The following is a 13587-nucleotide window of genomic DNA, read 5'->3' on the forward strand; positions in this document are numbered from 1 at the left end:
AGGATTAGACAGTAAAGTATGTTTCTGACGATAGGATATGTTCAACGATGACCGTGTATCCCTATATGACTGAGCTGAATTCAGAGTAATAAGAAGAGGAAGGGGGAGGATGTTAGTTATATAGGTTATATCAGTCGCAACAACATCCCAAGCGTAAAAGGATGAAATCACCACGTGGCAGATATGACGTGTGTGAGAGAAGATGGTGTGTGTTACGTAAAATCAGTTTTCATGGAAAGTCGTAGTGGAATTCCTCCACCTGCGATCATCAACAAAAAAAATATAAAATCAGAAAGATAGATGTATATATTTGTTCTCAGAACAAAGCGATCTCCGTCCTATACCCCATCAAATCACAAGGGCTATCGAGCTCATTGGAGAAGATGGCTCAAGCGACAGATTTCTCTGAGGGAGCAGACTTCATTTCTTTTGGATTCTCTCCTCCTCTACCGGAAAACCAAGCTGCTGAAGCTGGACCATCGAGAATACATCCTTCTTTACCTTCGAAACCCAGTACAAGCACCACTTCAGATACGAATACGAACACCGATAGCAATCGAAAGGGTAAGAGAAAAGCATCAGATGCCGAACCATCGACATCGGTAAATTCAGAATCCTCAAAGGAGAAGAAATCAAAGAAACAAAAGAAAGGTAAACGCGATAGAGAGAAGGAGAAGGATAAAGAGAAAGAAAAGGAAAAGGAGAAAGAGAAGAAGAAGGCTAATGGAGTCAATGATACTGGACCTAAAAACCTAAAGGAAGAGAGACAAGCAGCTGAGAGACATGCTCCATGGGCTGATTTGGTAAATTGGGAAGAATGTAAAGATCCTGCTGAAATGTAAGTATACGAAATCAGCTAACTACCGCGCAAGGGAGTATCCTAGATGAGCTGATGTGATGTGATTTGTTGAAATGACTTAGGTTGAACGAAGAGATTAACGCTTTCTACAAATATGTTTCACCGACAAAAGAAGAATTTGAAGTTAGATTGTTCATGATTGAGCTTATCACAAGAAATATCATGCAATTGTGGCCAGATGCAGAGGTTACACCTTTTGGAAGTTGGCAAACTCAACTATATCTTCCTCAAGGGTGAGTCAGCCAAAATAAATCAGCCCAATGCGACTTCTTGTTCCCATTCCGCCAAATAATAAGGATAGTGAAACTGTTTTGCTAATGCTTTGCATTCACCACGATGACAGAGATATCGATTTAGTCGTATCAAATAAACAGTTCTCAGAATCAAACAAAGCTCGACTTTTATCCGATATGGCCAGAGCAATGCGTAAAGCAAGAATTACGGACGAAGTAGCTATCATATCGAGGGCGAGAGTACCAATCATCAAGTTCGTTACCAATGAAGGTAAGTCAAGCTATATGTCCCTGCGGAAAGGAAATCTTGTGGAGAAGGCTGATGTTATTATCTTTTAGGTAAACTCAATGTCGATATTTCCCTAAACCAGGTGAATGGTATTTCAGCTGGAAATATAATCAATCAATATCTTGATTCTCTACCTGGAGCGAGACAATTGATTTTAGTTGTAAAATCATTCCTAAGTCAAAGATCAATGAATGAAGTTTATACTGGAGGTTTAGGATCTTACGCTGTCATATGTCTAGTCATCAGCTTCCTGCAGGTATGTCAGCTACACAATCCCTTTCCAAGGCAAGCTGATCAAGTACTGTCGAATAGGTACATCCTAAATTGCGGCGATCGGAATTAGATCCAGAAGAAAATTTGGGTACTTTGTTAATCGAATTTTTCGAATTATATGGACGGAATTTCAATTATCAAGATGTTGGGTTATCAATTAGGAAAGGTGGATATTATTACCTGAAATCGTCGAGAGGCTGGCTGAGGCCCAACCAAAGTTTCTTACTGAGTATCGAAGATCCACAAGATAGAGGTTAGTTCTTCAAGTAGCTGAATTATACTCTCTGGTTTATAAGCTGATCATCTCTGTTGAACCGCGAAGATAATGATATTTCCAGTGGTTCATTTGGTATAAGACAAGTGAAAAATACCCTTGCCGGAGCGTACGAGTTGCTTCTGATGAGATTATTTGAACGAGCCGATATCTTGAGCGGGAGAAGATCTGGTAGAAACAAGCAGGAATTAGATACCGATCGGTTGAGCATTTTGACCGGTGTTATGGGAATCACGAAAGAAGTGGGTTAGCGATTCGCCCGATCGCCTGGCTATAGCTCACGATCATGTGTACTTTACAGACGCTCAAACAGCGTGAAGCACTTCAGCAATTACATGCTGCAGGAAAACTTCAACGCTTATTGTCTATCCCTCAAGGCGCGAACCCGAAAAGCTATGTCACGAATTATCGACCACCACCAACACTCTTCACTCCTCGATCGAGAGATAGGGCTTCTCGATCAAGCCGAGCTAATGTACCTGCACCTCAAGATCGTCGAGATGGGGGCGTAGGAGCCATCATTGTAGATGATGATGAAGTCTCAGATGAAGATGACGATTCGGACTACGAGTCAGACACATCCGATATCGGCCCAGATGATACCTTCGCCATCCTCAATCGAAATGGAACATCATCGTCATCCTCATCAACGTCTTCTTCTTCCGCTGAAGACGGAGAGGAAGAAGGTGAAATCTTAGAATTACCAGGTCTACGAAATAAAAGCAGAAGTCTAAAAAGTAGAGCAGCAGCTGTAGAAGCTAGCTATGGAGGATTCTCGGATAACATCTCAGAAGATGAGATTGAAGTCCTGAACTCACCACCTAATAAAGAAACTGATGAAAATGAGAATGATGAATCCAGATATGCAATATCTCGCAAGCCAAAACCACGTCAACCTAAACCGAAAACAAAAACTAAGTCATCGAAAAAAGAGGAAGACTTAATGAATGATCTGTATTCTGTTTCGGATTCGGATTCGGATTCGGACTCTGATGACAGCTCAATACAAGCAATTGATCCTCCCTCGAAGAACAAGAATGAACATAAAGATAGGAATGCGATCAAGAGTAAAAAAGAAGAAAGAAGGGCATTTTGGGCTTCGAAAGGCCTAGGTGGAAGTGGTGGAGGTGGAAAAGATGACGATGATTGGGATGGTGGAGCGGATTTTGTTGGTTTAGATTAAGTGTACTAGAAGAAAGGTCACTTGGATGTAAAAGAAGCATTCCTTGATCGCGGAGAGATCTCTGATGTCTTCGAGGGTAATATAATAGTGGTTTTGGTCAGGTCCAGATAGTTTTCATTATTGCATATCGTCATGTCATTGTAGTGCATGTACACATCTTATTTACAATTGCATTTGGACGCACTTACTTAATATTGTCCATGAACATACGGTCTAACGCATCGAGATGATGAAGTGTATCACCATGTCAGGTTGGTGTTGGTATATTACTACATGAAGTGGAGGTTAAAACCCTCTTACGTTTCAGCTTTAAGCGCTTTCAACGACTTTTAAGATCAAATCGTCTTTGGAACAATACATATTTGCTTGAAGATTCTCTACTCGTTGGCCTCAATACCGCACGTTTCGGCTTCAAGATGTTAGCCAGTACGCAATTTTCACCTTCTACGTGCTACTTGGAGAAAGGGGAGTTGATCAAACAAGGTGCAGAAGCTGTACGTTCATTGTATACCTTATACTGTTCGATCGAAGTAACTGAAGTTACCATTATTTTATCGCATGAATAGAAAGTATATGCCCTTGCATCACTTTTCCCCAACCCCACAATATACGACCCATCATTATCATCATCATCATCATCTTCTTCATCCTCCTCAATCTCTCATTCCATTTCTACACGTACTTCGTCCACCAGCCCGAACGATGCCCCAGGGGTAATACTGAAATACCGATTCCCAAAAACGTATCGACATCCAACACTTGACTCGGCATTGACTTCTTCAAGGCTCATATTCGAAGCTAGGGCTTTATCTCGAGCTTCAAGGGCAGGAGTAGTGGTTCCCAAGGTATTATGGGTAGACGAGAAAGGTGGTGTTATTGGATTAGAGAGGATCGAAGGTTGGAGTGTCAGAGAAGTGTTGGGTGGAGGTGCAGAGGGTGAAATGGAATTTCAAGATGATGAAGAAATCGAAATTGAATTCGATGATACTGATGCTGATGCTGATGCTGAATCAGGACAGGAGGGAGCGGATGAAAGGGATGTACAAGGTGAAGGTGAATATGAAGAAATCAACGAAGGTTGGCAGAAATTAAGTGCATTGGGTGTTACTAGAGGTGAGCTCATCACGTTCTCAATTGCTTGACAAAAGAGGATGGAATCAGATAACAGTCAAACTGCCAAGTGAAGGTCGGTTTTACATGGAAATTTCAGTTGCTGATGATTTGACACCTCGTATATAGAACACTTGATGAACTCAATAGGTACTGCATTAGCAAGATTACACTTGACAACTATAATCCATGGTGATCTAACCACGTCAAATATGATGATTAGATTGACACCCAATAGTATACAACCTTATGAGATTGTAAGTTGGCTTTTTTGTGCTTCAGATGAATCAAAACAATCCAACAACACCATGATCATTCACCATACATTATCAACCCAAACATTGTACCATCTCATATCTGATCCAGTTCTACCAATCGAGCAATATACTAATAGAGAGGTGTATAGGTGATGATAGATTTCGGTCTTTCTTCAACTGCTCAATTCCCTGAAAATTACGCTGTAGATTTATACGTATTAGAAAGAGCTTTCGCTTCTACTCATCCCAAATCAGAAAAGCTTTATGCTGGTGTAAGTTACCGTCCCAACGCTCAGCTAACGCATGCCGTACGTACATCGTAGACAGATGGCTGATACTTTGCTCTCTGGGTGGTACAGGTACTGGAAGCTTATGCTAAAGGATTAGGAGAAAAGAAATGGAGACCCATAGAACTCAAGCTGAAATCAGGTCAGTGCCGCAATAACCTTTCTCCAATTTTGCATCTCGAAGGTGGGTCGCTAACTGAATGACTGCCTAGTGCGAAGAAGAGGAAGAAAGAGAGATATGAGTGGCTAAGTCAAGTAATCATCTAATCATAACTATCTGTCAAGCCGAAGATGTATACTATCATGCCCTTCGGGGCACAATGTGATTGTGTTGACTGAGACCGTCAAAATCATGATTCATCAAGTATTTCAGAACAATATACTAACGAGACCTTCTCACAATCTTCTGCTTCAAGATCATACAACTCTGAGCGGGAAATCTATTTGAATGAGAGCAAATGGTGAAATTACCATATATACGAAATGGGTGATAAATTGGGATCGAAATACAACGCAAGATGGAGAAAGGTCAATAAAAGGCCACAGAAAAAAGTTGGAAAGATAAAGTTGAGGGAGCTTTTGGAAGAGATTTGAGTGAAGATATTTGGTCTGTTGAAATTACTTGATGGTCGGGGGAGTGGTGGATGTTGCTTTTAGCGACTCTTGAACAGCAGGTGGTGAGTTCAAGAGGTTGCGAAGAGCTGGAGTAACGATGCGAGTGGGAATGAAACCTCCTGGAGGGGGGATCGGGACGACTGGAGCTGGTTCCTTGTTGAACAGCCACGCTGGTCGACCGTACGAAGGGGAGATTACGAGGGCTCTCGGCGTTGGGGGTGTTACCGGAGATGGAGTTGATGTGGCCAAACTCGATGGTTCCTATATATTTTCAGTTGAGTATCAGTCATGTCTGTCGAGGATTGAGAATTCTGACTTACCCTTGATTCTCTGAATTCGAGCAAGGCAATGGCAGCATCTTTGACTCTACCTTCCTCAACATCATCCCCGCTGCATTCATCTCTTCGTCTGGAATTCTTGGAAGGCACCTTGACCGCTGGTGAAACAGCAGCTTTGGTTCTCCTCTTGGATTTCCTCTCAGATTTGACGGCGGCAGTGGGTCGTGGAGAAGCGGAAGAGGATGAGTGATCGGGCTGAGGAGAAGATGATCCTCGCTTGATCCACCATTCCCGGGGTCGCTGGTTCCCATGCTCGTTCCGCTGGATGAATATTTTAACAAGTCAGTATCATTTCAATGATGAGCGACAAAAAGTTCGACATACCCAGAGCCCACAGGCATTGCAGAGCATATTGTCTTCTGCTACAAGACGTGGAGGGTCTCGATTTGTCCTCCACATATTGGTCTCATCCTGATGAATAAGATGAACTCCAATCAGCGTCCGAGCTGATTCACATGGTATACCGACGATGAACTCACTCGACCACAACCACAATTCTGACACACGGTATCTCGCAGGATACGTTTTTTGGAGCTACGAGGAGAACCAGGAGTATCGTATGGGGAAAGAGGTTGTTCTTGATGACGTTGGGGACGAAAAGGAGAAGTGGAACATGCTCTTGGTTTTTTCTGGAATCGTGGCATTCTATTATGTGTCGTGAGCGTGACACTCTCGTGGCCCTCAGCGTTTGTGTTGATATATCTTACTCACTTCGCAATTGAGAAGCTGGATTATCAGCTATGGTGATGTAGCTCGTAAAGATGGATGACGGGCAGCGAATCAAGGCTGCGGCTTGTGGCTGAGAAAAGTCGACGGTAAGAAACTACTCGAGCTCGCTAATACGTTGGATCAACCTTATGTGGAATCGGCCAGTAGGATTGAGGATCGAAAGCTACGGGGGGGGAGCATTGAGTGGCAACCAATCAGCCATGTTATCTTTATATGACATTGCCATCTATGAAAGTTGACGAGAGGATCAATCATTTTTCTTTCAGGTTCAACCTCAGCTCGACATGGTCTGAGTTTGAAAAGATCGATGAAGAAGTAAAGCGATAGTGGAGCAATATGAGGTGTGTGAGTGCATCATGATCCGTCCGGAGACAGATACGATGAAAGTAAAAAGGTAAGGTCTAGCAGTCATGTTGAATGGGACAGATGAGGTTGAATATATCTAGAGGTGATATATGATACCGGAGTTGGAAATGTAAATGAGATGAGAATGACGTGATAGTGGAGAGATGCGATGGGGGATGAAAGGATAATGGTGATAAAGGATGGTCTTGATACGAAGTTGAATAAGAACTTACTGATTTGGGGGCTTTGAATGAGTGATGACGAAACAAAGACTGTTTTGGTGATGGTCTCACTGATTGTGTTCTGTTTTTGATGTGATATATTTGGTTTCGTGGATTTATAAGAGGAACCCGAAGTCAATACCAGATTAGGGTGTTCAATATGAGTATTATTATCAGAGATGACATATAATTGAAACTGGGGACATGGTCCATTTCATCCGAGAACAAGGGGGGGTTGGATATATATATATAATATATATGCACGAATTAGGTAGAACTGCTTCTCGTTGTTTGTGTATTAGAGTGAGATGAGATTCGCAACATCGGACTTGAGAGCTGCTATTCGGGTTTAGAGTATGTCTTCTGATGGTAAGATTGCATCGTGAAGAACGGCATGTTATGAACCAGCGGGGAGGGTGAGAGGAGAGTAAGACACTGCGAGTCAGAAAGCCACGAGTCGTTCCTCGAGATTGAAGATAGGTTAACAAGGAATGATCAGCGCTGATTTTTAGCTTGAAAAGTACGATAGATTCTAAGATGTAGTGCGGAAAAAGAAGGGGGAAAGGAGGGTGTCGTGTACGGTGATATCATTTTAATCCCCACAGTATTGTGAGTACAAGTCTAAGGCACACCATCAAGACATGTTTTGCTTCGTTTCAACCTTGTCTACCATCCATCAAAAGAGATTCGAGGAGTCTTTCGGATCTGTGGATGTTGGAAAGAAGTGAATTTTGAATTTTAGCTCACTTTCAAGGTTGGAGTAAAAAGAAAGATGTCACGACCCTTTCGGGCGCAAAAACGGCGTTCAAAGCGTTTATGATGAGATTACACGTCGTCCGTGTTTTCAGTTCTGATTTCAGTCGAATTCGTGAGATGTCAGATGGACGACTCTGAGGATACTGTAAGGACATTTATTTCATATCGATGAATTACGCTGTGTTCTCAATTTTTATATTCCTCTACTTACCAACATCGACTTGGCCAAAGTTTGGGTCATTGCTTGTGGTGTATTTGCAGATGCGATGCGATTTGAATCGTATGCACACATGTGAATCATATCATAACCATCCCCAATCAACCCCTCCATCAGTAACGGCTTCAAACGGTCAGTCTCCCACCAGAATATCCATCCCATCATAAGATGTATATCGGATTTAACCATTTTCGGAGATCATGGGGCGATGGAGCGAAAAAGAGAGAAGGGAGCTTGAAACAATCCTTTGAGCTAACGTTCCATCATCATCGTCATCATCACCATAAACTGCTATACAGAGATGGCGATGCGATGAAGTTACTTTAACCGAGAAAAGGAGAGGAGTATCGAATCGATCTATTGGGGAAAGGATACTGGTACACTGAGCGTGTCATCGACTTGATGCAACCGGTGATTTCCGATTTCCCGAATGAGTCTGATGGGAAGAAAAAGTGCCTTGTAACAATTGACATATAGCTAGCTTCCTTTGGACCTTTTTACGAATTCAGTCAGAGAACGATAAACAGTATTCATCGGTATATTCGCAGTCACTTTGTCTGATCGAGTCATGCTCGTCTCGCACGATGAGCTGTGCCAGATCTAGGTGATACTGTACTTTTCATTGAGACATCGCCGTTTGGACCGAAGGTGAAAGTGATGGTAACTATTTTTGCATTGATCGTTGCAGCTAATTTCTAGTATCTTTAGATGTTTAGAAAGATGTATGTCAATATCGTCATAGTGATCTGTGTATGAAATGACTAGATGAGGTCTGTATTTGCATGCTGTCCAGCTCAACGAAGATTGAACTCGCGAGAGTGGAGGTCCAAGCAAAGCTCGAATACCTGTTATGATCTGTGCCGAAAATATCGGCGATTATGCTCTTAAGACCGACAGCTGTTGATATCGCTTTCATGCTCGCGTGGCATATCGCCTCGTTCACCATTCTTTACCCTGATTGGGTATTTTTCATTTTACCTTTGGTTTTATACAGTACTGGCAATTCACTGTTACTGTTACTGCCCTTGGTCCCATCGCTACTGGCTGGTTGTGCACTGTACGTTCGTTTGCTAGGTAACTGTCAAATATCTTACAACACCTGCTTTTAAGTCTTTACAACCTTTCTTCATCCTTCAAGTCTTTTTTAACCCATTTAATAAAAAAAAAGTCGAGATGTCTCACCGAAAATACGAGGAGCCTCGTCACGGTTCGCTTGCTTTCCGTGAGTGAAATCTCATCAATCCCATCGTGAAGGTGATAGAACAAAGAATACTGATGGAAAATTTTTGACTTTGATGTAAATTAGTTCCCAGAAAGCGAGCCGCCCGACACAGAGGAAGATGTAAGGCTTTCCCCAAGGTTAGTTGATATTTCCATCAGAGGAAGGCTAGTCAGGAAGAGGATGTGTGTGGGAAACTCGAGGGAAAAGAATGAAGAAGAAGCACAAGGAATGCGTCTGTTAGATGACGAGTTGTTGTCGAGAAGAGAGGATGAAGATGAAAAGGAGTCAGTGTTAACATTTCATTGATATATAGGACGACGCCAAGAAACCCGTCCACCTTACTGCCACCATGGGTTACAAGGCCGGTATGACCCACATCGTTCGAGACCTTGACCGACCTGGATCTAGTGAGTTGTTGCATACAGTGTAAAGTTTCTCTTACAGTGAACGTAATGCCGATGTCTCTCCTCCTTGACTAGAAATGCACAAGAGAGAAGTTGTTGAGGCCGTCACCGTCCTCGAGACTCCTCCTATCGTCATTGTTGGTGTTGTCGGTTACGTAGAAACCCCTCGAGGTTTGAGATCATTGACCACCGTTTGGGCCGAGCACTTGTCTGATGAAGTCAAGAGACGATTCTACAAGTGAGTGAAGTTCTACTTCCGCTTTTAAGACCAGCAAGTGGCATCGGGATGAATGCTGACGAGTCTGCTTACAATAGGAACTGGTACCGATCAAAGAAGAAGGCTTTCACTCGATACACCAAGAAGCACACCGAGAACAACGGTCAATCCGTTACTCGAGAATTAGAGAGAATCAAGAAGTACTGTACCGTCGTTCGAGTTCTCGCCCACACTCAAATCTCCAAGACTGGTCTTTCCCAAAAGAAAGCTCACCTTATGGAAATTCAAGTCAACGGTGGTGCCGTCGCCGACAAAGTTGACTTTGCCAAATCTCACTTTGAGAAGACCGTTGATGTCACTTCCATCTTCGAGCAAGATGAACCCATTGATGTCATTGGTGTAACCAAGGGTCACGGTTACGAGGGTGTTACCGCTCGATGGGGTACTTCCAAACTTCCCCGAAAAACCCATCGAGGTCTCCGAAAAGTTGCTTGTATCGGTGCTTGGCATCCTTCCAAGGTCATGTTCTCAGTCGCCCGTGCTGGTCAACGAGGATACCACTCCAGAACTTCGATCAACCACAAGATTTACCGAATCGCCAACGGTTCATCAGGTTCATCAGGTTCAACCGATTTCGATCTTACTCAAAAAGATATCACTCCTATGGGTGGTTTCGTTCGATACGGTATCGTAAAGAACGATTTCGTTATGATCAAAGGTTCATGCGCCGGTCCCGTTAAACGAATTCTCACTTTACGAAAAGCCCTTCGAACTCACACTTCAAGAGCTCACACCGAAAAAGTTCAACTCAAATTCATCGACACCTCTTCCAACTTCGGTCACGGTAGATTCCAAGATGCTGCTGAGAAAAACGCTTTCCTCGGTCAACTCAAGATTAAATCTGATGCTTAAATATTGCATTAATCTGGGTTAGACAGTAGAAAACAGGGATGGGATAGAATTTGTTCTTTATAAAGACAAATTTTGTAATATCAGATCATTCAGCGGTATCTATGCATTGCTTGACCGTTTGACTGTTGTCCGTTTATCGATTGCACTCGTCACGCTGGTTCATTGGATTGATCTACTTGCGAAAACAAACCTGCGTTATCCGGTTTCATATCACTTGGTGTGCGCCCATCACGCCTTCGAGATATCGTAACTTCGTCTTTTTTGCAGTTTGAGCAAAATTATGCAGTACATTCGAGCGTATATATTATTCAGATTTGCAATTTATAGTCTACACTATTCGCCGCTTAATCACTTACTGCAATATCCTTTCAGGCTGTACATATTTCATCATCTTCTTTTGCAACATTAAGGTTTCCTGACACATCAGTTTTATCAAATAAATTTGGCAGTTCTAAATCACCTGGCTTTACCTCATCACCTTTCTTCACTTTAATTCCTGCCTTACCATCCGTAGTAATTCCAGAGTGTATTTCAGGCAAACTGGGTAATCTACTTGATGGTCTGTATTCATGGGTTCCACCATAATATGAAGGAATAAGAGTATCACGTGTAGGCATTGATCCTGATCGTTTAGGGAGGATTTGCTGTGACTTTGAGTCTGTTATCATTTGTTTAGTGTTGTGAGGTGAACTGGTAGGCAGATCAGTCTGGGATCTGATCTTACTTAATCTTTGAGAGAATGGTCGATTAGGTATAATATCATCAGGTAATGATGGAATGATTGATCTTCGCGTGTTAGAAGATGAAGAGATGGGCAGAGCGGATATAGTTTTTGCAACATCAGGTATAATCAGACTTTCTTTCCTCAATTGTTCCGCAGGCATAGAGGTATCATTCGGTTGTTTTGTATCAGGCAAAATCAAAGTCGTACGCCTGGACTGAGATGTATTAGGGCCGAACGTACCATTTCTTATTGAATGTGCGGGTCTAAGAGGTGCAGTATTTTCAGTTTTGGGTTTATTGTCTGTATAGGTCACAGCTCGACTTTCCTTGTCCGAGGGAGACGGAGATATTCCTTGATTAGCCTCATGTGATACAGACGGTCGTGATGCTTTGGGAGGAGTCGGTCCTGTCCTGGCAGGTGGAGGAGGTTGTGGTTTCATCGCGAAAGGAGGAGGTGGTGTAGGTGAATTGGAAGTTGATATTCGATTAATCGGTTTTGGCAGACTGGACATGGTGATTCTATTAGTCGATCCTTGTTGATGTATAGGAGCGGGATGAGAAATTGAGGTTCTCCCCTGTCCATGCTCATGTACTTGCTCTTGGGCGTGGGAATGCGAATGGGAGTATAAGAGGGTTTGTCGAGATAAAGGATTAAGATTTGTTATTTCTAATTCCCTGGGGTTTGTTAACGGAACTGGAGAACCTGATCTTGATGAAGCTGCTGACCCCGAATTGGAATCAGGCTGATATTGAGATTGAGGTATGTTTAGTTGATTAGGATTGGGTATATCCTTTGACTTAGGATCAGTGTGACCAGAGAGCCCAGTCTGAGTGTGCCCATGAGAACTTGAAGAAGGTCTTCTGGAATGTGGTTGTGCTTGAAGCTGTTTACCTTGAGCGGACGTGAGAGTGATCGGACGGTTTGTTTTGCCAGATTGAAGTATCGAAGTGGGTGCATGAGTGATTCGGTTGTAGATCTCATCTCTACTTCCTTTCCTAATCATCGTGTTCCTCTTCAAAGTGTCTTCTTGAATTGAGGAAGGATGATTTTCTTGTATAGCCCCCATCTTCGTCAACTCCCCATTGGGGTTTCCTCCTTGTCCAATAGGGATAGTAGGTGGATTCAACATAAATGATACTCTTGATTTATTCTTCTTATCATCCGATTGTTCAAATCCATTGTGCATCTTGCCTGGTGCGTTTGTATCCTTTTCACTGGAAGGAGGATGAACGATACTAAAAAGATTATTCTCCACATCTATATTCTTTTCATCATGGTTCACATTCATATTCATGTTCATGTTCTTACTCGTATTAGTATTAGTTTTGGTGACAAACTTGATTCCATATTTCTTAGCATCTTCTTCAGCTATAACTCTTCTTTTCTTCTTTGCGAACCAGACGCAGATAAATGCCAAGATGAAAATTAATATTGTGACACCTATACCTACTCCGATAAGCATCGGTGTCGATACTTTGTTTTTCGTACATGATAGGTAATCGCTGAATGGCCATTAATGTTAATTGAGCAGTTGAGTACAGCACATTGACAGACAGCATGAACGGAGAACGATCGACCGGATAAAAAGTATCAAAATGATGGACTTGAGAGGTACATATGATGAAGTTAAATCAACTCACGTTAAAGATCCACCATATTCACAATCTGTTTCTTTATCATCACCATCAATATCGTCAATATCATTGTCGTCGCCCGTATCACTCGAAGAGGTGACAGTCGAATTTAGATTAGAATTCGCCTCGGAAGGAGTAGCGGCGATGGTTTGGGCGAAAGCTTTGCGAGATGGAATTGAGAATATGATACTCAGGAGTGTCACGAAGTGAATTCTTTTTTGGATTTTTGGGAACATCTTTTCGTTAATAATCACTGTATATATCAGTATCACGGTTATAGCTTGACAGTTCGGCAGTAGAGAAAGTATTAGTATGCTGTAACTGTCACTTCAGCCTTTTACTCTTTATTTATGTATTTGGAATAGATCCAGCAAGATATGGGAGAGATATGATCATTTCTTGTGAAAGCCTAAATTGCATATTGCGGTGAATTGGACATGTAATGAATCTACATCGTAACTGAATCTAAAACAGTCATCCCAACCTCA

General features: G+C 42.4%; 5 protein-coding genes across 5 annotated transcripts; 3 read left to right on the forward strand and 2 right to left on the reverse strand.

The window, feature by feature from the left end:
- Positions 1-383: 383 nt before the first annotated feature.
- IL334_000546 (uncharacterized protein) lies at positions 384-3111 on the forward strand (the record flags this gene model as incomplete). Its single annotated transcript, XM_062932312.1, has 7 exons — positions 384-838; positions 922-1092; positions 1203-1363; positions 1432-1637; positions 1694-1907; positions 1977-2170; positions 2230-3111. 7 exons carry the CDS (start codon positions 384-386, stop codon positions 3109-3111), a joined length of 2283 nt encoding a protein of 760 aa, XP_062788363.1.
- Positions 3112-3527: 416 nt separating this feature from the next.
- Positions 3528-5015, forward strand: IL334_000547 (Kae1-associated kinase Bud32; the record flags this gene model as incomplete). The annotated part of the gene is made up of 6 exons (XM_062932313.1): positions 3528-3605; positions 3678-4224; positions 4351-4478; positions 4628-4750; positions 4838-4907; positions 4978-5015. The coding sequence occupies 6 exons, from the start codon at positions 3528-3530 to the stop codon at positions 5013-5015; spliced, it is 984 nt and encodes a 327-aa protein (XP_062788364.1).
- Positions 5016-5383: 368 nt separating this feature from the next.
- On the reverse strand, positions 5384-6362 carry IL334_000548 (uncharacterized protein; the record flags this gene model as incomplete). Its single annotated transcript, XM_062932314.1, has 4 exons — positions 5384-5641; positions 5701-5979; positions 6043-6129; positions 6198-6362. The coding sequence occupies 4 exons, from the start codon at positions 6360-6362 to the stop codon at positions 5384-5386; spliced, it is 789 nt and encodes a 262-aa protein (XP_062788365.1).
- Positions 6363-9159: 2797 nt separating this feature from the next.
- On the forward strand, positions 9160-10741 carry IL334_000549 (60S ribosomal protein L3; the record flags this gene model as incomplete). Its single annotated transcript, XM_062932315.1, has 5 exons — positions 9160-9208; positions 9293-9345; positions 9522-9615; positions 9688-9850; positions 9928-10741. 5 exons carry the CDS (start codon positions 9160-9162, stop codon positions 10739-10741), a joined length of 1173 nt encoding a protein of 390 aa, XP_062788366.1.
- A 368-nt stretch (positions 10742-11109) lies between these two features.
- On the reverse strand, positions 11110-13335 carry IL334_000550 (uncharacterized protein; the record flags this gene model as incomplete). The annotated part of the gene is made up of 2 exons (XM_062932316.1): positions 11110-12967; positions 13106-13335. 2 exons carry the CDS (start codon positions 13333-13335, stop codon positions 11110-11112), a joined length of 2088 nt encoding a protein of 695 aa, XP_062788367.1.
- Between the last annotated feature and the right edge of the window lie 252 nt (positions 13336-13587).

Source organism: Kwoniella shivajii, chromosome 1, assembly GCF_035658355.1.
Source record: "Kwoniella shivajii chromosome 1, complete sequence".
NCBI lineage: Eukaryota > Fungi > Basidiomycota > Tremellomycetes > Tremellales > Cryptococcaceae > Kwoniella > Kwoniella shivajii.